The 24,259-nt window shown below is 41.0% G+C and overlaps 1 protein-coding gene across 4 annotated transcripts in view; it reads left to right on the forward strand.

Annotated features, from left to right (window-relative positions):
- Positions 1-24,259, forward strand: part of cpt1ab (carnitine palmitoyltransferase 1Ab (liver)) — a 24,651-nt gene extending 392 nt beyond the window's left edge. The window contains exons 2-20 of one of the 4 annotated variants that reach the window (XM_069686022.1): positions 1,642-1,726; positions 6,961-7,125; positions 7,512-7,654; positions 9,168-9,339; positions 9,883-9,984; positions 10,378-10,515; positions 10,679-10,756; positions 12,811-12,918; positions 13,553-13,640; positions 16,598-16,793; positions 18,401-18,589; positions 18,692-18,797; positions 19,327-19,443; positions 19,931-20,095; positions 20,633-20,764; positions 20,888-21,040; positions 21,504-21,617; positions 22,195-22,287; positions 22,386-24,259. In XM_069686022.1, the coding sequence (XP_069542123.1) occupies positions 6,985-7,125; positions 7,512-7,654; positions 9,168-9,339; positions 9,883-9,984; positions 10,378-10,515; positions 10,679-10,756; positions 12,811-12,918; positions 13,553-13,640; positions 16,598-16,793; positions 18,401-18,589; positions 18,692-18,797; positions 19,327-19,443; positions 19,931-20,095; positions 20,633-20,764; positions 20,888-21,040; positions 21,504-21,617; positions 22,195-22,287; positions 22,386-22,469 (2,319 nt within the window). In that variant the 5' untranslated portion in view covers positions 1,642-1,726; positions 6,961-6,984 and the 3' untranslated portion in view covers positions 22,470-24,259. Of the gene's footprint in view, positions 1-1,641; positions 1,727-3,044; positions 3,204-6,960; positions 7,126-7,511; positions 7,655-9,167; positions 9,340-9,882; positions 9,985-10,377; positions 10,516-10,678; positions 10,757-12,810; positions 12,919-13,552; positions 13,641-14,130; positions 14,216-16,597; positions 16,794-18,400; positions 18,590-18,691; positions 18,798-19,326; positions 19,444-19,930; positions 20,096-20,632; positions 20,765-20,887; positions 21,041-21,503; positions 21,618-22,194; positions 22,288-22,385 lie in introns of those variants that run through there. The other 3 variants (XM_069686021.1, XM_069686024.1, XM_069686023.1) reach the window with 3 other exon arrangements.

The following is a 24,259-nucleotide window of genomic DNA, read 5'->3' on the forward strand; positions in this document are numbered from 1 at the left end:
CTTAGGCCATCTTGCGGACAAACCCGAGACATACAAGGGAGGCTGTGACGTTGGTGCATGGTTGTTAAAGAGCTAGAGCTTTGACTGTCGACTTTTGATTTATGGCTGTCATTGACACAGACTTATTGTTGTTTCCTAGATTGTTTATTTCAGTTCTGACATGAGTCTAGCTACTAGAACCCTCAAAGAAGTGAACAAAATCCAGTATGAAAAACTGAAAGGCAGAAAAAGTATAAACATTTTGTTCATCATAAAGGTATGTTCTTATTATTTATTAACCATCTCATGAACATGTTGTGTTCCTTCAAATTTATCTCCCTTCCTTTACTCTGGGTATTGAACCAATCAGACAAAGGCAATAGGTTAAATAATGGCACATAATTTATCCTACGACAGTTGAATAGTGTATCATGAAAATGTTGTGGTTATCATGGCAAGATAGTGTCAGATACTTAAAAGCCATGACATGGCACTAGTGGTGAATATTGCACAAATGCTCTTTTATGTTGGGTTATGTAATGGACAAACAATTATCATAGGAAACTATCATGTGATATATTAAAGATTATCTGAAAATTTCCCTTCAAGTACAAACATCTACTTTTAAATCTTTAGAATTAACTCAAACTGCAGACTGTATCACAGCATGATTGGCCACTAGGTTTCAACAATGTGGCTCAATTGCAACAACCCATCGTGCTGATGTGGCTCACCTAAATAAATGCAACAGAGTGGGGTAATTTTACCAACGAATGTCAACAGTGGGAATTTCTAAATGTAGTGGTCGAAATCACTCCCCTTCCTCAGAACATTGCTTGTGCCTGAAGACCACCCGTGATCTACAACAGTGTGCAACAGTGCCCTCTTGTGTTGTGTTTTTCACACTGATTTGAAGCCTGCTTTAACCACGCTGTAGCCTTTTTTTGTGGAAAACATTTGACAAGTCTAAGTCGAAAAATGTGCAGGTTTAAAGATTGAAATAATAACAGTAAATAAATATTAATAAATGAATAAACTGAACTTAGCTGCTATGGTGTCAGGCTCCTTCTCTGTTGTACATGCTGACTCACTGTCACACTGTCAGCGCACACTACTTAGAAAAATCTTTGCTATGAAAAAGGCCTACGTTAAGACTTTCTTGTCTGGCTTTTTTCACAGCAGACAGATTGACTAGCACAAAGCTAATACCTGACTATTCTTCAGCATGCCTATTTTGGTGTGCTCATAGGCTTATCCCAAGTGCAGTGCAGCCTTCACCCGTTGTTTCCCTGCTTTGACATGTCATAATGTCTACTGTGAAAGAGTTCTGTAGGTGGATGATTACTAGGAACAATTGACTGGCATTGATAATGCACAGCAACACAGGTTTTTCTTGTTATTTGTGGTTAATTGGACCGGCTTTTAGAGGCTAAATTTGACTGTGGCTGGGCTTGGAGTTTTCTGACGCAGAAGACAAGAAAGCTTTAGGTAACATCTGAGAGAGCACATGAGCAGCCACATGGGGCAGGGACATAATACGACATTAAAGATGGCCAGGACACTTGTATTGTGCATATTTGCACCCTGGTTGGGTGGCAGTTAAATGGAACAGAATGATAATTAATGCATTACTCACACCTTTGCTTTTCCTGCTATGAAAAGCCTCAATGTCTACAGAGAAGAAGACCTGCTGGAGAAAGAAAGAGAGATAAGAAGCTCTGATCAGCCACAAGTTGAAAGAAAGAACGTAAGTCCTAAACATTACAGTATTTTATGACAACTGCTAAATGTGCTCAGCCTGCATTGTTTGAGGTTATCAACTGATTTCTAATGTAATAATTATAAGATAATCACTGGAGCTGTATCTTTATTTAGGATACATTTGATTTCTTGACAATGTCCCCTACATTTCCATATGTAGAGAAGGAATACTCTGTAAGTGACATGGTGTAATTATAATAATATAAAGAGGTGCACCCAATATTAATCATAAACACAAATATAATGTAGTGCATTACAATCAACCTACAAACACTACATTCGTTAAATATATGTTGTTCTTGTATTTACTGTGTTATTTTTTAATATTTTGTTGTCTTCTCCATTGATAACAAATGTTTGTCAACAAACCTTAATATGTAAGTAGCATTTGTGGCTAGGCTGCTAAGCTAGTACAGGTGTTGCTTTTATTGTAACTATTCCTGTTGCAGAAACTTCATAACCTGTGATTAAATATTGCTATTGTACTGATCTGTAGAGTTGGTGGATATGACTATAAACATGTCTGCTATGAAGTGGTGTAAATTGATCAAATTGAGATTATGGCACGTAGACCTGGGCAATATGACAATATATATTGTTAAAACAGTATGAAAATGTCTATCGTATGTGTCTTTTTACATCGTCTCTGTCGTGACACAAAACCAGCGGCTGAACTTCTTTACAGCAATTTTTACAATATATATCAATTACAATAAAATATATCGTGACATATATTGTCAGCGAGATATGAAAAATCCGATATCCTGATATAGGATTTTGGCCATATCACCCAGCTCTAATGGCATAGAGTTATACCATTGTAGCAACTTCTATAATATCTCAGACTATGTTATACCATCTTAGGAAAGGTTGCAAGTCATTGCTTAAGACTCCTTCATAACAGTGTTAAGATGTCTTTTTTAAATAAATTGTAATTGTAATAAAAGTACCTTTTTATTTTTTCAGTATTGCTTGACATTACTTTACAGTATTACTAGATTGCCCAAAGAAGGCATTCTTTATTGAGATCCTGTCTGCAAAGGATTTCAAGACCATTTCTATTTATATCATATTGTGATTTAAAAATACCACATACCATGCCAGAAGATTTGAACCATAGTGCCCCCTCCTGTGGGAATGCATTTCATTGTGCTCTATATACCATGCCCATCCCTTGTACTTGGGGTACATGAAGTGCTGGGTACATCGTGTCTGTATCTAGTCTCTTGTCTTTGCATTTCTTACCTGCTGTCCTCAAAAAACCCCGTCTTTAGCACGTTTGACCTCACGGGGGCGCTATTCCTACTGGGACGCTTTCTGAAGACCACTAAAAGGGGCTGTCCTTGTGTACAAGTCTGTGCTCTCATTCATGCAGAGAGTATAGCAGTCCCCGCCGACAGACAGGCCGTGTCTCATCCTCGTCAAAACAGAAAGCTCAGCTCTAAGACTGACAGAAAGGGTCGGTGAGTAATAATTCACTTTTTTTCACTGCGTGTCTCAGTGTAGTCTTGACACTCTCTCTCTTTCCCCCGGCAGTTTTGGAAGTGGCTGTGCAAATATGGCTGCAGGGGTTTTGAGAAAAAAAAAAACCCGACAAGCTAAACAAACCCTGTAAAACTGTCGACATGTCTGCGCATTTTGAGCTCATGTCAGTTTTGCATTTCCTTGTCGGCACAGTGCTTCTGTCTGCGCGGTGGTAACAGGACCTACGCTACATTTTGTTAGTTTCGCATTGTCATAATAGGATTGTGGGCCTGTAGCAGTCAGAAATGAAGTTTACAGGCAAATCTTAACTTGCGAAAGTCGGAACTAAATATAAAGGTTGGTCAGTGTGTTGCACTCACAGCCATACTCTTGGTTTTTAACATTAGGTTGTGAAATTATGTTTAAGAGGCCTCTGCTGAATATCTGCATTTAACATTAAACCTCTAATGACTTTACTTTTTTGCAATTGTATTTTTGTAGGATCCAGGTAGGGACCTGGTCAGCACTCCTGCGTTGTTGGTGATAACAGTAATGTAGACAAAAGTCCAAGTAAAGGTCATTCATTGACAACCACCTGACAGCCCATGTATAATACATGTACAGCCATATGGTGCTGTAATAACACAATGAAGCAGTCTGTGTTTGTAGCACATGGTAGTAACTAAAGAGGAATTTGGAAAAGGTAAATGGGTGTGTTAATGTCACCTGCCAGTGAAGGTCAGTAAAAGCTGTTTTGTCATGGTGTCCTTTTTTGTAATAGCATCGTAAAAGAAGAGCTAACACTCTTTGTTTGTTTACGTGTGGCTTTAAACGCTGCTTATTTTCAATAATAAATACAATATAGTTGTCTGACACCAAGAGGGGGGTGCACACACTAGTGACCCCATTTCACACAGACCACGTGGGCAGGACACTTGATATATGACCAGAAAAAAAATATGTAACCTACATATGTGGAGTATATTCGTCGGCAGTAAATGCGTGTTTGATGTTGAAGTATTTAGTAATGGCACCTGGGAATAGGCTGTATGAGAGGGATGATGTGGCGTTTGTGGTCAGAATCATGAAGCAGATATGCAACGCAAAGTGCATGAAAGCTGGGGGTAGTTACATGATTTATTGACGTTAGACAGTCTTTTGCATATGCTTTAAATGGTAGAAAATGAGCAAACGCCTATTATATATTATTCAAAATAGACGATATGTTCTCTGTGGGTTATTGGTATGCATAATGGGATATATTCGCCGGCGTACGAGGTTTTGTGAGGACTGCGTTTGCAGTTTTAGCCGGTATCTAAGCGGCGCAGCGCTGCGACCTTTCCCCCAGTTTCTGCAGCACAGGGTGGATCATGTGATGTTGGAAAGTAGCTGGGGGGAAGGGACAGACTGCTGAAACACACCGCTTTTTGGATGCTGCTCCTTCCGATTACTGAAAATGCTGAAACGACGTGTCTTGCTTTCAAAGTGCTTCTGTTGAATGAAATAAAAATGGACTCTGCAAAGAAAAAGCCTTTCCTTTTTCAGAAACGAAACAGAGCTTTGCAAGAGAAACGGTGCTGCAAACGTAGAAAAAAGAGCAAGCCAGCATAAACCTTATATAACAAACATTAACGCGGGGTGTTAAAGGATAACATAACCGCGAAAACAGCAGACTTAAGATCAATGTAGTCAACGGTCCATTACAATATTTTTTAAGTCGTTTAAACTAGTTATTTTACGCGTATGCTCGTGAGGCGTTTAGATTTCCCACAGCAATTGAACGCAACTGCAAACAGCAGTTCCCTGACAACGCCACTAGAGCTTTATCATCCAGGTGGTTGTCTGGTGCACACAAACATACTGCTGGTGTCCTATACCAGTGTTTGTCAGATAAAGGCTTAACTAAATTGTATTATTCTTTATTTATTTTGATGCTAATATAATACAAATGTATAATATATAAATATATACGTATGTTTATATATATATATATATATTCCTTTTCTTATGATATCTTATTATAAATAGTGCAGCATATTACAATTATATTAATTTTATTATTATATTACTTTTGCATAGGAAATTATTACATCTGTAATTTCTTACATATATAGTAAATACCTCCTGAACGCTAACCAACTTGTCCTGGCTGTAATATTAAAAGAATAAATGAATAACGTAAATCTAAATGTTTGTAGTCTATTTACAAAAGATAAGGTCTGCAGTCATAAAGATTGGCAATTGAGTCTTGTTAACACTTTCCTTATCCAAAGTATGAGCTTCAGACCAGACTCCCCTGTGATCAAGGTTATTTCCCAGAGCTCCCTTAACTGAGAAGATTTTGTATTCAGAAATCCTTCACAACTGAAGGTGGGGTGTTAACGCATGGCAAAGAATAGGCTTTGGTCCCCTCTGCAGGCTTAAAATCAGTTAACCACTAACCTGCCCTTTGTCTCCACACTCACTTCTCCTTTTATCCACCTTACCATAACCTATTCAGAATAATTGAATAACAATGTTATCCTAACATGTAATCGCTTACTAAGGTTAACACATGTAAAGTTAAAGGAGCTTGAAGGTTAGAGTTTGCCTTGCGTCGGCTCTCGCTTTAGTAAAGGATAAGATGCCGCACCAGCTGAACCAGTTTAGAAATGAGTAGCTGATACAACACAGCCTTCTCCCAGTGCATCTCCTTTGAAGTGTGCCTGCAGGAACCTGTTTTGTTGATAGACACTAAATACTTTAAGATGCACACCAAGCTGATTTATGATGAAGTGAATACCTTCATTTGTGATGTGTCCTAAAATATGATATGCAGCTACAACTGTAAATCATCTTTACCATGCAGTCCTCAGGCAAAATGTCTTTACCTCAAAGAATATCTGATGTCATGTTTTAATAAATACACTTAAGTTTCAGTGCACATGACGGCATTTTAGAAAGGACAAAGACAGAAGCTATCTCTGAGACATAGTCAAATGATCGTACCACAGCTTTGTGCTTAACTAGCTTTAGTAAACTGAGCGCTCAGGTCTGAGACAGAACCTAAAGTCCAAGATGATACAGGCAACAAAAATGTGGTCTTAAGGCCGGTGTTAGGCTAGAATGACTAAGAAGGGTGACTCAAAACTTGAGGCGTGGAGACAGAAGGAGAAAAATAAGTGAAAAAGTTTATATTAGTAACTCAAAGCAGCTGCCCGTCAAACTCATATGTGCTCATGTTTAGGGCTGGAACAATTTGACCCATAAACCCACAGTTTATACAGCATTGTGCTTCGGAGTTAGCATGCAGTTGTTTGTCTAACTCAGTGTTGACTCTGTCAGTGTTCCTTTCAAATCCAATAAGAGTCCCTTTCCTCTCAGCGGCCGTTTCCCTACAAAGACCTTAAACTGATTAAATCTTGGTAATAAGATAACCTTTATTGTAGTCGAGGAATGAGGGCTACTCATTTCAAGGAACCGTGGAAGGAGCTGGTCAGTTGTCAGACAGATATCAGGATGTTTTGATCGTACATTGTCTGCTGTGATCTTATCATTCTGAAGTCTTTGTAGTATCACTGTTAACCTGACTTTGTGATAAATTTACTAAAGGGTTTTACCATCCACATGAACATAAAGTGAGAAAGAATATACGTATGATGAATAAGATGTGGGATGGTCAACATTTCTGAGCTAGTACCTTTCGTGTTTGATAGAAGCTCTCTTGGATCTTGTACTTGCACTAAGTTCATTGTCTCGCACTGTCCTTACCCACAGTGACCCTGTTCAGCAGTAGCCACCATGGCAGAAGCTCACCAGGCGGTGGCCTTTCAGTTCACCGTCACCCCCGATGGCATCGACCTACAGCTGTGCCACGAGGCTCTACGCCAGATCTACCTCTCTGGCCTCCACTCCTGGAAGAAAAGGTTCATCCGCTTCAAGGTGAGAGCTGTGGCGTACATGTTAGAGGGTTTCTGTCCAGTATGAGGTTAAGAGCCCGGACTGAATTACTGTTAATAAACATCATCGCACTGGAAGGTTTCACATGAACTGTCAACAGTGACCTTCCTGTCCTTTCTTTGTAAACATACAACTGGGTCAAAGGCTGGCACACAAACAGTCACACTGAGTCACTCAGGACCTGCTAGTGCTTTCATACATTCCTCTTTTGTTTATGTAATTAATGATACCTTACACGTGTCAACAGGATTAAGAACACTGTGTTATGAAATAAATGATTTTATTAACTCTATTCTGATAGAGTCTTTGCTCTCTGTGATGACCTCCAATAACCTTTGTAATCCACTATTTGGTTTACCTTTCCACAGAATGGGGTAATGACTGGTGTGTACCCGGGCAGCCCTGGTGGGTTCATGGTGGTGGTGGTGTCCTACATGTCCTACAATAAATACCAACAGCTGGATCCCTCTCTGGGGTTGATTGCCAAGCTGGGCCAACATATACCCATCAGGTAATGCCACTGACATCATGAGGTGCTCATGTTTTACTGTTTGTTTGTTTGTTTTATTCTCGAAGCAGACAGAGAAAGCTGGAGATTTTCCTTTATTGGCCTCATAAAACAATATGAAACACGGGAGAGCTGATTTAAAGGAGCAATTCTCCCCTGGCAAAAGCCACTCTCAGTCAAAGCTGGTGTTCTCTGTTATCGATAGAAGCAATAATATTTGAAATTGGCACCATAGCTATGGAGAAAGTTGTACAAACAGCTCGTGGTTTCGCCCATTGTACATTCCTACAACACCCAGCATGCATTGCGCCCCTCCCTCTGACAGGAATGGGCCAGCGAGAGACGCTGGAGCGAAATACTACCGTTTCACTGCAGGCAATGGCTCAGAGCGGTACAGAATCCGAAATACAACGAGAATATACCAGTGGATCCTCTAATAAATCTTCAGGTCTGCAGTCTACATTTCAAACCTGACGATTTTGAAGGAGACATGACATCTGAGGCGGGCGTCCTAGAATGAGAAAGTGTAGTTTATGACGTGTTTTACGTAGTCTGGCGGAGGTTTTCCAGGGCCTTTGGAGAAGTGCATAGCGTTGTCCAAAGGCACAGAGCGAAATGGCATTTGTTACTATCATAATGGCATTATGTCCCCGTAATGGCATGATAGAACTGAGGTTGAAAATTGGTGAACTGGCCCTTTAATGTCTAAACAAAACCACCATGCAATTCAATCAAAGGTTGGCGCAGTTGTAGAGAGTAGGTTCCCTAACACATATGGTAGAGATTGGCTGTGTTCTTTAGTAGGAGTTGACTAGGGTACATGATAGGAATGAACAAATTGATGATATAAAATACAACATTTGAAAATACCCCAACTTAAAAAATGCACAGCAGTGGCGCTGATGTGTTTGGGCAGTTATGCACATGCATGAGGAATTTACGAGAAAACACGTAGCGTGTTTTGATGCAGCCCGAGGCGAAGTGTTGCAACAGATAATAAAGTAGTTTGTTATCATTTATTCCGGTCTCATTCTGACATCAGATTTAACGTCAACTGTCCTACACACCCATTCTTCATGTTTGCTAACAATGTTGACCACACTGTTATTATGCAAACAGTTCAATAAAGCTTCAATAAATGCCTCTCTTATCAACACTGCTTGTGCTTCTCCTTCAAGTCAAGGACGTAGTTTATGACAGTGTCGTTAAGGTTAACACCCCCACAAATGTTTAAAAAGTACTCTGTGTAAGATCAGAGCAGATTTGGGTTTTACACTGTATCAAACACATTGAAGTTACAGGAACACCATGTAAATTCTTCTACTTTATAATGTTTTATCAGTCACACAGACTGAGTAATGAAGGTTTAGGGTCTTACTGTTGACTATTAAACAGTCATTGTTTGTCATTCATGATTCAATGCGACTTCATTGACTTCAGCCTCGGTCCAGTCTGGCAGCTGCTAAATGCCATTAATTGTCTTTCTCTCCCCTCCTCTCTCTGTCTCTGTCCACAGTCAATACATGTCCACAGACAGCCAGAAGATAGTAGGAGGGGTCCTGGTGGGCACGGGCCTGTGGGTCACAATAATCATGATTATGAGGAATGTCCTAAAGTGCCTGTTGTCCTGGCACGGCTGGATGCGCGCGCGGCACGGCTCTGTGTCCTATTCCACTCGTCTGTGGATGGTGAGACGATGAATGTGCTCTTCTGTTCAGTTCACTTCAGAGCTGATTTATACAGGAATGTCATAGTGAGCTTCTTGTCTACATGAGTCAAGAATTCAGTTTGATGTGGGAGATATTTTTCACAACATGTGAGAGCCAGATGTGTGAGGGTAGGAGTGCACATTTAGCTGGTGGCTATTCACTACTGGCTTACAATGGCTAACTGTTCTACTTCAAGGTGAATCAATGAAACACTAACTTTTTGTACTGTAACGTGCTGCTTTAAACTCGTGCTCCATTATTATGCATTGCTGTAGGACTTTTTCTATTTAAGGGTAAACCATATAAAGCCTTAATATCATTAAAGTTCAATATTTAAGTTAGTCCAACATATCATTTCTTGTTTTGCTTACGACAGACAGTTTGTTTGCCATATTATGACTGCTCCTTTAGTCATTTTCATTAGTCTAGTTTGCACTTTATCTAAAACCCTGCAGGTTTCCTGGTAAAACAAAGTATGACTTTTAATCCCCCCTCTGCTCTCTTATCTGTTCTGCTTTTCAGTTATTAGTGAAGGTGTTTTCTGGCAGGAAGCCAATGCTCTACAGTTTCCAGAACTCACTTCCACGGCTCCCTGTTCCCGCTGTCAAGGACACCTGCAGAAGGGTAATTTCCACCTGTCATGTATAGCTAAAATATGTCCCCTTTAAGCAAAGTAGCCCCTAAGCTTTACATTTACATTTACATTGTTCTCGGTCACGTCTTTTTACATTTCAGTCAGACTCTAAATAAATTTCCAATCTGACTACTTGAAAATGCAATGCAAACAATTAGCAGGAAAAGTTTTGCTTTGTTTTAAGCTCCTCAGGTCATCTTCTTTGTCTCTGGACTCTGTTGCCCAGGGCAGAGACACTAAACAAACCTCCTGCCTGCTGGTCACTATCTGCAGGAAGAAACAATGGATGACTAGTTTTACTGGCCTATCTGCTCTTTCCTTGTTCAAAACCAATGACCCCTTTGCCCCGCTCTATGTGACTGTGCATGTCTGTGTGTTTATAGTACCTGGAGTCAGTGCGCCCACTCATGGAGGATGAGCAGTACGAGCGGATGGAGGGCTTGGCTAAAGACTTTGAGAAGAACCTGGGACCCAGGCTGCAGTGGTACCTTAAACTGAAGTCCTGGTGGGCTTCCAACTACGTGAGTTAGAAAGAATTCCTCTCCCTTTCTGTCGTCTGCCCTCTTTTGTCACCGTTTTGGATGCTTTCCTTGGTCTTGAATCAGCTTCAAACTGCTTAGAAATGCAGCGGGGCTAATAATGTCACACTTTTTTCTTCTCTCTCCCTCTCTCTGTGTTTCACAGGTCAGTGACTGGTGGGAGGAGTATATTTATCTCAGAGGACGTGGGCCCATCATGGTCAACAGCAACTATTATGCCATGGTAAGATTTCTCTAATTATCTGTTTCCAAGCAGTAGCTCAGGTTGTTTTAAGGTTTTGGAATACGCTTTTCGATTAATCTTGTGCATGATAGCGGTGCGCAGCTGGGTAGAAAGGACATACTTAGCAACTTAAGTCCAATATGTATGTGTGTAGAAATAAAGTCTTTCATTGTCTCAGAGGAACTCATTGCAACTACAGTCTTGTAGTCTTGGTTTCTTTTGGCAAAGCTACAATCACTGAATTACAGTGTCAGATCTCTGATCATGCACCCGGTGTACTCAACATGACTGTCCACCACTGAGGGTCAGTCAGAGGGACTCTGCCTTGCACAGACCCACAGCTCCCTCTGTATGTTTCTGCAGTAAGACAGTAGACTGGTGTGTTACTGCAGCCTGGCATGCATGACTCATATCTGCTACAGACACAGTGCTGTTGACCTGTTTTGTCTGTTTGGTTAATAGATAGAGAGCATAAATTTGACATCACCATTCCAGTCCTATCATCTATCAACACAAAAGATAGACTTTATTGATCCACCATTGAGGGAAACTCACTTGTTACAACTGCTCAAAGTAAAGGACAAGGGTAAACAAGTGACAAATAAATGTTCAAATAAATAATAAAGGACAAAATACTAAATAAATAAAATACAATAATAATGATATTGTAGGTTCCTGTTTATGTTTGCTATTGTTTTGCAGTTGTTTATTGAGGCAGGTGTCCATCGTAGTGGATAATAGGCTGAGAAGTAGTTACGGGGGAGGGAAGAGGGAGTTATTCTTATTAAGCTACTATCAAGTGGGACTTCAGCGTTCTGGGAAGAATAAGACGCATGTTGAGCGGGCAAGAGCTAAGCCAGAAAAGCATTTAGCCAACCTGTTTGTTCCCGGGACACCTCAACCACGGGTTAGCTGTTGTTGCGACAAGGAAATAAATCTTGGCTCTACTGAGCTAGCAACGCACATCGCCTCCTCCTCGTTCTTCCTCCAACTGTCTAGCTACCCCGCAACGCTACAATATTAATAACAAATACAAACACATTAGAGCCGTAGTTGTCAACTGGTGGGTTGGGACCCAAAAGTGGGTCGCGGAGCTGTTTTCAGTGGGTCGCAGATTTGCGCTCGGGGAAAAAAAAACTTGTGGCAAGAAGTCTGTGCTGCGCTTTTATTTTGAAGAACATGGGTTTCCTATGACATGCATGCAGTAGACGTGTAGTTTTTTACACTCCATGTATACACTGAACCTGACAGTAGTTGCATTTAAAAAGGCTGCTAATTGAATGTAGAATTGTAGAGTGAATGTTTTCCTTGCACTGCTACCTGCTGGTCATTCAGCTTGACTATTATACTGTTGTGTTTTGTGAAGTTGATGTACTGTGATGTTTTGTTTCGTCTCAGGTCAAACTTGCACCATTTTTCATTAAATATATTTGAGTGGTTGAAACACTGCAGAAATTAGGGTTGTGATTTGTCATTAAGGAGGTGGTGTTGGGTCCTAAGGCTAGACCAGTTGAGAACCAATGCACTAGAAAGATAGGTATCAGTATATACCTAATGGACAAAATGATGATATATAATACATGTGAAAATACACCAACTCAAAAATGAGTAGGTAGGTAGAGCCCATGCCATCTATGGCTGAGTCCTAATCACAGCTGCTTCAGTTTAAATCGAACCCAAGCCATTTGGTATGACACCAGCCCTTTACGCATGTCATCCCTTCTCTCTCTCTCTCTCCTGCGCTTCCTGTTTTGTTTTGCTTTATTTTTCAATGAAAGGCCGATAATGCCCAACAAATGATCTTAAAAAGGAAGTAGACTTGGTGTGGGGTCAGTGGAACAACACTCAGCATGCTTGAAATAGCAGGCTATGATAGCTACAGTATGTGTACATGAGGTCCTTGACCCAAATAACAACAAAGAATGTATGGATTGATCACGCAGAGACATTGTGTTCAGGATGCTCTTCTGTTTGCATTTCAAAGTCACGTCTTTGGCCTCTGTATTTTAAAGGACAGTGTAACCCATTGGATTGCTGTTGTCTTTTTTCTCCAGGATTTCCTGTATGTGTTCCCCACCTCCATCCAGGCTGCCAGGGCAGGTAACGCCATCCACGCTATCATGCTGTACAGGAGAAAGCTGGACAGAGCCCAGATCAAGCCAGTGAGTACAGAGCTCCTCTGTCTCCCTGTTTCACTCTTGAAATGACTTTATACTACATTAGTTCATGTAAATGTTTAACTCTGTCAATTATGATTTATTGATTAATAGCTGTTATCTCAGCGAGTTTCTCTTTTAATGTTTACAATGAAATCACTTATCTGTCACCACCCTTTCTTGTGTACTCCAAAGTAAGTTTGTTATCTCACCAATGACTATGCAGATAATTGATTATGTCCTGAGCTCACTCTGTGTAACTTTAACTTTGGAATGAGCCGTGTGCTGCGCTTCCTGCTTGTTGTTACTGAAAGCATAGTTGTGATTACAAGCAAAGCCAGATTACAAGCTTTGTGTCAGGCGTAGTGAATGCTGGTGATTTTACTGACACTCTTTAGTGTCATTTCTTTCCTGCACCTCTTTCAGTCCTTCTCCTTTTTCCAACCTGCATGATGCTTTAGTGCAAATTCTCTTTTACATTTGCACAATCCTGACACCCGATCTACAACATGTCAGATAAACACACATTGATCTAGAACATGTACAAACACTAATGCATGAGCTCTCTCTGTCACACACTCACATCCAGTTGTCTCTGTTTTACTGTTTTGTCCCTTCGCTGTGTCGGACGCTGCGTTAGATTTACTTGCTGGCAAACAAGGTTCCTCTGTGCTCGGCTCAGTGGGAGCGGATGTTTAACACCACCCGCGTCCCTGGTTCAGAGACAGGTAAGAGGAGGGCACACCTCTGCCGTGCCCTCTGCCCCTCTACCCCGTGATCCTAGCTATTACCATGGCAACAGCCACCAGAAACCCTGACTACAGACTCATTCTCGACAGCACAGCCTTGAAACAACCCTATCTCATTGACTTCCTCATTAGTTTTATTTTAGACATCTATTTGGGCAATAAAAAATTATTTGTAGTGCTTTATTTTCTCAAATACATATTTCTTAATGCAAGTATCAGGGCTCTGCTGCTGGCAATGAGATGGCAGACCACTGGTTTCTGGACCCTGCTCATGTCTCCTCCTCTGGCAGCCTTCTGAGTTCCCTCCTGCTCCTTAAGACTGCTTTCCAAACCAATCCTCATCGCTCCCTCTCCTCTCCATCCATGCTCGTGTCCCTGTAGGAGCGTCTGCTGCCGCTGCTCTCTCTCGGGATTTTAGTGAATTAGTTTGTCATCTCTATGTGTTTGACTCTCCCCTTTTGCTTTTCAGCTCATGCTCCTACACACTATTCCCATGTGCTCAGCCCAATACGAGCGTATGTTCAACACCAGTCGTGTCCCAGGTGTAGACACAGGTAGAGTCTTTAGCAGTGCCGCCTCCTCCACACTACTCCTACTGTACTTCTCCTTGGGACATTGGTCCATGTGTTTGACATAGAGATAAGATGACCTCCATGTGTTAGTAATGCATGTGTGCTGGTCTGTGAACATTAAAGGACTAATTTGCATGCGAGTCAAATTACAGTTTGAGCAGGCAAAACAGTGATAGTGATAAAACCTGAAAGTGTCAAAGTGTGACTGACCTGGATACTTTAAAGTACTTCTCTTTTTTAAATAGGAACTTGAAACACGAGATTTAGAGCTGTTGTTCAGTCATAGAGGAACTAACATGATATTCAACGTGCATGATGTAACACCTAAAGCTTGAAACCTCAGAACCAAGATGTTGAGGTTTGAAGACATAATACATTCATGTAGTACAAATGAGACACTTGGGGCCCTGACAGCTGCTTTAAATTCTGTGGCTGTAGTGGACACAAGTGAATTGTGAATACATTCAAATTACTACTTTTAAATTAAAGTTGTAATCTCGAAGATCTCAGTTTCGTTCTCTTTGGCGGCACCTATGGCGATAAACGGTAATATTCCCAGATATCCCAACAGAAGCCCTTTTTACACTGCGGTTCCGCCTCAACACCGTAACAAAGCTCTGCTGTCATGCTGTCTTTGTCTTTTTACATTGGACCAAGCAACGCCGGCATTAAGCGGCCCAGTGTGTGTTTTTAAATAGCATTCCGCCGTTGCGGAAGCAAAACGTGTGCGAGGTGTAAACAAACAGCTCGTGCTTCAAATACACACGCACGGCACTGTTCCACCCTGCCGACTCTGCTGTTTACACAGAGGCTGTTTCGCCTCTGTTACTACCTCCGATGCCGGCTCAGAGGCAGAACAACTTCGCCCCACCATTATACCTCCGTGCGCTTTACATAGAAGATGAAACGTAACCAAGGCGTAATAATCCTGCCTTGAACTGGCAGTGTATAAGGGGCTAATGTTGCATGTGTGACGTCCACGGTTGGCTCCGGTTGTAACTCTTGATTTTCCTCACTGACGGTCTCTTTCCGTTTGCTTTCATCTGAGCGTCAAATTTCTTTCTTTTTCTTTGGTTTTTCACTTATTTTTGAAGTTGTATCTGTAGTCATCCATCTTTTCTTTATTTGTTCAGCCATAGTAGATTACTGTTTACTCGCAATACTTACAGAGACCGGAAAAGCAGCCGCTTAGCTCCGCCTACCCTCTCTGGCAGACCAACCACTGCTGGCTGATGGAAAACGCGTCACTAACTAGGCGCTGCTTGTGATTTCTTTCTGCGAAAGTCGCGCTAGACACCCAGTCTGTCATACTGCAAATGCAAAGGCTTTCATCAGTGAGCCATTGGCTCAATCACCATTGTGTTACCTCACTCGGTGATAGATAGTGACATTTATTTAAATGAAAATCTTCGAGATTATTACTTAAAAGACAATTGATACAATTTTACAGCTTGATATAAAATATAATCATTAGCCTGTGAGTTTGAGGTTTACCCCTCGGGTCGTAATAAGTTTTATAAGAGGAATTGGCAGACAGAAAGATGGGGGTTATTGATTTTAGTAATGTGTAAAAGGAGGGTCAGTTTAAAATTGAAGTGTTAATTAGAACATATTATTTAGTGTAATTTCCAAATTCATTTCATTAAACTAATACGCTCTCAGTGGTCAGATCCAATAAAAATATTGACATTGCGGGCGATGTCCTAACTGTAAGAGGAAACGGGGCAACTGCCAACTTTTACCTAGATGTGACATTGCTGTTGTTTTTGGGGTTGTTGACAGCGTAAGTATCCTCTCCTTTGTCTTGCCTGTAACAGGGACAATGCTTGTTTGAACACTCAGCATCACCAAAACAACGTCAAAATCAAAGAGGCTAATCTTGTTTTATCTTGGCTGCACGCTGTGTTCAAACAAACATTGCCTCAATTCATTGAATACCACTCACTGCCCTGTTCCAAAATTACTTTTCCTTTTCATCTCACTTCCTGCACTTCCCATTTCAAGCTGCTGTAGTTTTTGAACATGATAGTCCCTCCCATCATATAGTATCCCTTTGAATTCACTTTAGTTTTCCCCTTTAAATGAATATTTCATCATAAGAAAGACAAAAATAGAAGAACTGACTCTGGATGTTGTGGATATTACATCATTTTATCACTGGGACCAAGAGCTGATCACTAACACTTCTAATGTTCCCGGAAATAAAATGCTGTGATGACCACTCTCCATTTTAAGGCTGCAGAGAGACATACATGAATTAAAACAGAAAGCTCCTCTCCCAGGCACCTCTCAAAACATTCCTCCAATTGTCTCTCTCTGTCTCCCTCTTTTCCTCTCTCCTTACCGTTGGTTCTTCTCTCCCAGACGTACTTCAGCACACTAACGAGAGCAAACACATAGCTGTGTACCATAAGGGACGCTTCTACAAGGTTTGGATGTTTTATGATGGGCGGCTGCTGTTGCCACGGGAGATAGAGCAGCAGATGGAGAGGATCCTGGCCGACCAGTCGGAGCCCTTGCCAGGAGAGGAGAGACTTGCCGCACTCACTGCAGGGGGCAGGTGGGTGGCATTACTGAGGGAGCTGCAGTATCGATTAGGCCACACAACTGGCAGTGTGCATTTAAGCAGGACAGGAAGTAAAGAAATCCTGTATGTAGATGAGAATTTAATGGAAAGATCTCTTCTTTAGCAAACTTATCCTACAGTGTTTGTTAGTATTCTGAATACATTATGTTGAGTTACAAGTGATTTTAAGAAGGTTTAAATATTTAAGAATTAAAAAATGATTTATGTGTCTGCTAAGATTAAGAACCTGAAGAAAAAACTGAAAGCGGCCAATAATATCAGCCAGACGATGTATTACTCAGTGTTATTGCTGAGTAAGAGGACATGGGTGTTTTTAAGAACATAAGGGTGTGGCTGTGACCACAGAAATACCAGGCAGGCTCTTCTCACACCGAGGAGAAACTTGTGTTCGCTAGTCATAACTAGGCTCGACTCATGTAAGTGAGTAAGTAAAGCTTCATTGATAGAGCACTTTTAAAAAACCTGGTTTCAAAGTGCTTCACAAACACAAGAAATAAAAACTTAAATAAAAATAAAAGGCAAAAATCACAAAGTTAAACAAGGCAAAAAATAAATAAGCAAAACAAGAACAAACTTAAACGTGTATCTTGGGGTAAGTAACAGGATCTTGTAGTTTATTCTTAATTTTACAGGGAGCCAATGGAGAGATGCAAGAACAGGGGAGATATGGGACCGACGGCAGGTTCTAGTTAATAATCTGGCAGCTGCATTCTGAGATGATTGGCTGAGGCATGTGTGAAGGGAATTACAATAATCTAGGCAGGAGAAAATGAAAGTGTGATAGATGGATGACGCGTCTACATCTGCTGTCATTGTATGAAATTTATGCCAAAATAGCCCCTGTGATACGCGCTGCCATCTTGCGATGGTGACGTCATTTGGAGCTAGAGTTGAGCAGTAGAGATCAGAGGGTGGAGCCATTTCCGCTAACCAAAACACACACTTAACTCTCCAAAAAAAAACAGCACGGATCCCACACGTGTATTTAACAGCAGAACAGCTTCTTGTGTTGGTCTGAGGTTAACGTTCACAAATATGGAAACTTCAATGACTGTAGTGATTGTTTTTGTTACGTCTCTTCTCGCTGTTCCTCCTCTGCTCTGCTAATCAGCTGCAGGAGCCGTATTGGTCAACAGAGCTGTCAATCATCCTTTTGACAGCATCAAATAACTAATTAAAAATGAACTTGTCAGAAAAATGAACTCTTGGATGTAAATCAGCATGATAATAACTAACTATAATGACAGAAACCATGTTTGAGAAAAATGTATTGGGCGTATATTTTGATTTTATCAGGATATAAATAACCTAAAGGAAGCATGTATAGTGAGAACAGGATTGGTCCAAGGACTGAACCCTGTGGAACTCCACACAGCAGAGGAGCAGAGGAGGACACATGGTTATTAATGCAGACTTTAAAATATCTGTTTCTAAAATATGAGTGAAACCAGTTTAAGGTTGTACCAAAAATGCCGACCCAGTTATGTAACCGCTCAAGGGAAATGGCATGATGATCGATGGTGTCAAGGGCAGCATGTGGGTTATTACTTCATATATGCCTTTTACTTGACATTCTGCAGGACCCCATGGGCCAAGGCTCGCGAGACCTACTTCACCCGTGGTAGGAACAAGCACGCTCTGGACGCCATCGAGAAGGCAGCCTTCTTCGTGACCCTCGATGACACCGAGCAGCGCTTTGAGGAGGCCAACCCAGTCAAGTCTCTGGACAGCTATGCCAAGTCTCTGCTCCACGGGAAGTGCCACGACAGGTGGGGCAGATAAACCTCATAATATGGTTTGGTTAAGTTATTACAGGGTTAATGAAAGCATCATTTCTGAATATACTGAATGTGTGTCTTGTTTTCATTCAGGTGGTTTGATAAATCCTTCAACCTGATCGTTTTCAAGAATGGCACCATGGGACTGAACGCAGAGCACTCCTGGGCAGATGCTCCAATCATTGGCCATCTGTGGGAGGTACGACAATATAGTCTCTCATTTGCTTCTCATTTTATTGCTGGTGATTTTAAGATATTAGTACATAATCATTAGTCACTGTTGTACATGTACCATAAAATCAATACGGTAAAAAAATCTGTTTTTGGTGGTGTACCAGAGGGAGAAAGGTTTTCTTTAGCTATTTATTAATTAAAGTGTTTACAAGTTATTTCAACTCTATTCCAACTTATTTTCATTTGAAACACATTCAAAGCGCACACACAACTCATAGCCTACCATGCTACCTGCTAGCTACCGTAGTGCTGTAGTTGAGCTACGGTAACGTTGATTGTTTTGAGGATGGCAGCTGCACTGGCGGTCATGATGACACACATCTGTGACGAAGCTTTATATCTCTCTCTGCATTTTATACTGGAATATTGGTCGCACCGGTATATAGGACAACGCCCACTTATACATGAAAAAAAAATCTTCTGATTGTCATTCAAAGCTTGCAAGACAGAAATGTAAAATGAGCTATCTGTTGAATCTGGACTCTGCATTGCAGCATGTGCTGTCCATGGACCCTGTTAGGCTGGGATACACTGAGGAAGGTCACTGCTGTGGGGAGCCCCACCCCAACCTGCCAGGTCCTCAGAGGCTGCAGTGGGAGATCCCTGCTGAGGTAAGGGTTGGGTTATGCTCAAAAAGAAGCAGCTCCAACGATGTGTTTTCCGACCACTTTGAGTGTTTTTATTTGTTTTTGAATGTTACACTTGAAGGTGGAGAGGAAACAAGGACATCATAACGAGGAGGGAGTGTGATAGCATTTAAAGATGGGCATAACTGTGCATACTTCAGGAATTTTCTAGACTGCTGTAATGTCTCCTACTGTCCGTGAGACCAGAGATTTTATATTCATTGGCTTTGGCTTCCCTCTGCTGGTGGCTTGAAGTATGTGCACCAGTGTTTGTTTTCTTGCTTTTATGCAGTGATGTAGAGAAAGTACTGTTCAATATTATATCTTTGAAATGTAAGTCTAAGGAGAACTTATGCCACTGATGCACATTGTATTAAATTCTCATCGTAAAGATACTGTTCTCTTAATATGTTGTCAGCCATGCCAGGCCGCGTCTGCTGAGGCTAACATTTGTCTCTGTCTATTCCTCTAGTGCCAGGAGGTCATCGAGAGCTCTCTAACAGTCGCCAGGGCTCTGGCTGATGATGTGGACTCTCACATTTTCCCCTTCAACGACTTTGGTAAGGGTCTGATTAAGAAGTGCCGCACCAGTCCTGATGCCTTCATCCAGATCGCCTTGCAGCTGGCCCATTACAGGGTAAATACAAACATCTCACCTGTTTCTCAGTGTAATTGTATGACTGTATAACACCTATACTATATTATGTTATTTCGTAGTATTTGCATGGTATTTTTTTTATTTTAAGAAGTTATACAGTCCAGTCGCACTTCTGTTTAATTACAACAGAGGGCGCTCACAGCCTACCAGCCAATATGTCACTGAAGACTGTGAATGAATGATTACATGAAAACATTGTTCAGCGCTAGTCACATTTCTTCTTAGTTTTCTAGTTTATGTTATAACACTAAAGTCAGCACAAGCACACATAAAGAGGGTGATTATCAAACATCTTTATGAAATTTGAAACTTGCTGCTAATTAGCATTTAGCTTTCAATAAATCATTCCTCTAGCTGCCTTGAAAAATCTGTCACAGTACAGTATTATCTGGCGTTTTTGTCGTCATCCACGTGTCAAAAAAACATCCTTTGTTCTGTTATCAATCACGAACACTTTTGCGAAACCACTTCTTGTGCTTTCTCTTTTTATTGCTGACCCATGCCGTCTCTCAACAGGACAAAGGGAAGTTCTGCCTGACATACGAAGCCTCCATGACGCGTTTGTTCCGTGAGGGCCGAACAGAAACTGTGCGCTCCTGCACCGTGGAGACGTGTGCCTTTGTCCGCGCCATGATCAGAGATGAGACGGTAAGATTTACCGGCAGCGACATAACACATTTTTGATTACAGATAAACCTTTACTTCCTGATTGTTGTTGTTGAATGCATTTCATGCTCTTAATTTTTTGCCATGTCTTTCCTGTTCATTCAGAGAGAAGAGCGTCTGAAGTTGCTCAAACAGGCAGCAGAGAAGCATCAAAACATGTACCGCCTGGCAATGACAGGAGAGGGCATCGATCGCCACCTTTTCTGCCTCTATGTGGTTTCCAAATACCTGGGAGAAGACTCGGCCTTCCTCAAGGAGGTACGAGCTGTTGGTACCAGTTGTTGTGAGACTTCTGCTCCATGTGAATCAGCACAGGGATAATATTTTACAGTATCCTTATTGAAAAAAAAAAGGCTATGGAGTGCGTCTGCTCCCTTCTTTTTTAACTTAAAATGATAGTTTCCTAAATTGGGGTCACAGGTCAAAGGTGAAGAGACAAATCAAGCAAAGTTTCTCAGTTTTACATTACACCACGTCTTGAAATAGCTTAAGTAGGATAACTGGAGTAAATCCTGAAGGTGAAAGGTCAAATCAAGTAGGTTGTCCAAATATTAAGCAGTCATGCATGGTTTATTGAAATCCAGCTCATCACTGTGTTATATACAACACACGTCACTTCTACCTCAACTTCAATAACTTTCCTTTGAATGTCTCTTGAAGAAAAAATACATGAGGCTCAAACGAATGTTACTTACGTACTGTATATGTCCATTATGTTTAGGTCCTGTCTGAGCCGTGGAGGCTGTCCACCAGTCAGACTCCTCTGCAGCAGCTCGAGTTGTTTGATCTGGTCAAACACCCCGAGTATGTGTCCTCTGGAGGTGGATTTGGTCCGGTAAGATATCCATCTGTTTGATAATAATCTTATATCTTTATTTACCGTAAAATCCGGAATATAAGACGCAGTCTGTTTTTAGGGGTGTCCCAGAGGGAAAACAGTTTTCTATAGCTATTGAGTGATAAAAACATGTCTACAAGTTATTTCATTTATTTGTCAGTTTATTTTCATTCAAAACACACACAAATTACAGCCTACCATCTGCCTTCGTCATGTCGAGTTTGCAATCCTGCTAGCTATTGGTGCTGTAGTTAGCAGCCTATTTGTTAACGTTGATTGTTGTGAGGGAAGCAGCTGCACTGGCGGTTATGATGCTGCACGTCATTCTGTGGGTAAAATACCGTAACACAATGAAATACCTCTCTGCATTTTATCCTGGTGTATTGGTCACACCAGTATATAGGACACAGTCCACTTTTTAGATGGAAAAAAAAGTATTAAAAATGCGTCTTATACACCAAATTTACTGTAGGTAATGAAAACGTCTGTATGAATACATCCAACCTTCCAATCCCGACTTGTAGACTGTTGTAACATAAAAATTGAGCTCCTCCCTTCCTCTTGTGTCCTTCAGGTCGCTGATGATGGTTATGGTGTCTCCTACATCATTGTTGGTGAGAACCTCATCAACTTCCACATCTCCAGCAAACATTCAAGCCCAGAAACCGTAAGTTCACTAGGTTTTCATTTCTACAGACTATTTGTATTCTTACTTACTGGAGGGATGCTTAAAAATCTTCTTTCTCCATCATTCCTTCGTGTCAGGACTCCCACCGTTTCGGCGGCAACATCCGACAGGCCATGCTGGACATGCTGGACCTTTTCCAGCTCAACAAGAAAACCAACTGAATGTCCGATAAACACGAGACGTCGTTTTGAGCAAAACATATATTCTTCCTGAAGCTTGTACAGAATCAAATGTTGGATTTGGGGTTATTTTCTAAGTTAATTGATGTTACAGAAATAAGGATGATTGAGAGGTATTTGGAACCATGACTGTCAAAATGTGTGAGAGGCGTTCATGTGTACTGTATGTATAGGCAAGGTGAGATTCAGGTGGTGCTGGGTACAGGTAGTGCACAGATCAAAAGTTTTTATTTCCAGGACTGTACGCACCAGTGCCTTAGTGACCCACAATGTAAAAAGGGGCAGAAAGGGAGGAGAAGAGTGGCGCTGCTGTAGTCTGAGATCAAGTCTTTGTTTCCACAGTAAAAGACATTTCAGCTGAAGGGTTGTTCGGTAGCATCATCCAATATTTGAATCATGTTTTAAGTTGAGAGATGGTGCAATATTTTTACTAGTTTTGTCCCTATGTTGAAATTCCTTTTCTTTTTAGGTTTTGATGGCCTCCTCAATTGCAGCACCTGAGTCACGTGTAACTGGCCAAAAGAGCAAATGTGATGTTAAATATCAACAACAAATTGCATGTTGCTTGGTGTCATTTCATCCAGTTGAAGAAGCCTGCTTTTCAAGCCTGAACAGTTGTATCCAATCAACCTGTTGAAGCAATCAGGAGTGAAACAGTGGATCTGTAATAACACAAGTTATAGATGTTAAGCTTTTGTCTGAGCAATTCTAGATACCAGCGCGGAAGACGGGGAGCTGTTTCTATCATCTAATCAAGAGAGATACATTTCCCTTGAGGCTTCAGTTCACAGCTGTTGTTCTTGTTCTTTTTAGCTGCAATGATTTCATGAGGTAGCGACAGAGGCAGATCATGTATGTGTGAGCGTATGTTTGTTTTCATTCTCAGGTTTTACTAACTTGGCCTAGTTTTTCTGCCTGTTCTGGCTATTAGCATTTGAAGGTTAGTGCTTATAATGCAGTACAATATGACCGCGATGAGCTGGTACGTAGTATAACATTAATTGCTGTGGGAGTGTGGGATTGGCAGGACGTGGCGTGTGTCTGGGATGAATCTCACTTGCACAACGACTTTGACTGACACAAGTCCAACAGTGACTTTTTTTCTTGTGTTAGAAAAAAAAAGGGGGGTTACCTGTACTTTAACTCTATCGTGCACTCCATACGTGGCCCTCGAGTTCAAACTAACCACTACCTAACTGTCTTGGTAGCCTTTTGTCACATCAACATGGATTGTAAACTTAAATAATCAAATGTAAAGTTGTCAGTATAATGGTGTTGCAGCTGTGATGAGGAGCAGGGTCGCTTAATAGCTCGTAATGTCTCTCCAGTACAGTAGGATCTCATTGTTTCTCTTGGGGTGATGCTTAGGAAGTGCTGATATAGAGGGGCTGTCATGTGTAGGAATGCGTTTCTGTTATGTATATGTTGTCAGTTTCTCATATTTATTTTTCTCCCTTGTTTTCATCTGTTTATTCACAAAACAAAAAAAGCAGAATGCTAAGCACTAAGTTAAAGCTTCGCTGATTAAAGAAGAGAAACAGGCAAAATGCTTCCTTTTGTTTTCCAACATTACAGTTTGGTTCTCACAGACTTCGCCAGTATGTTGTAGTTGTATGACTTTTTATCTCAGTAGACCTCATGTTTACGATGCTGCATGGTTTTTGAAGATTAAGCTGTATATGTTTGCCTTTAATTTAAAGATGTGTAAAAATGACAAGCAGCTGATATACCAAAACATGTTTTAACAATAAAGTGAATGTCTGACAGCTGTA

Source organism: Semicossyphus pulcher, unplaced genomic scaffold (genome assembly GCF_022749685.1).
Source record: "Semicossyphus pulcher isolate SPU_LCO1_2020_fin unplaced genomic scaffold, fSemPul1.0.p SCAF_8, whole genome shotgun sequence".
Classification (NCBI taxonomy): Eukaryota; Metazoa; Chordata; class Actinopteri; order Labriformes; family Labridae; genus Semicossyphus; species Semicossyphus pulcher.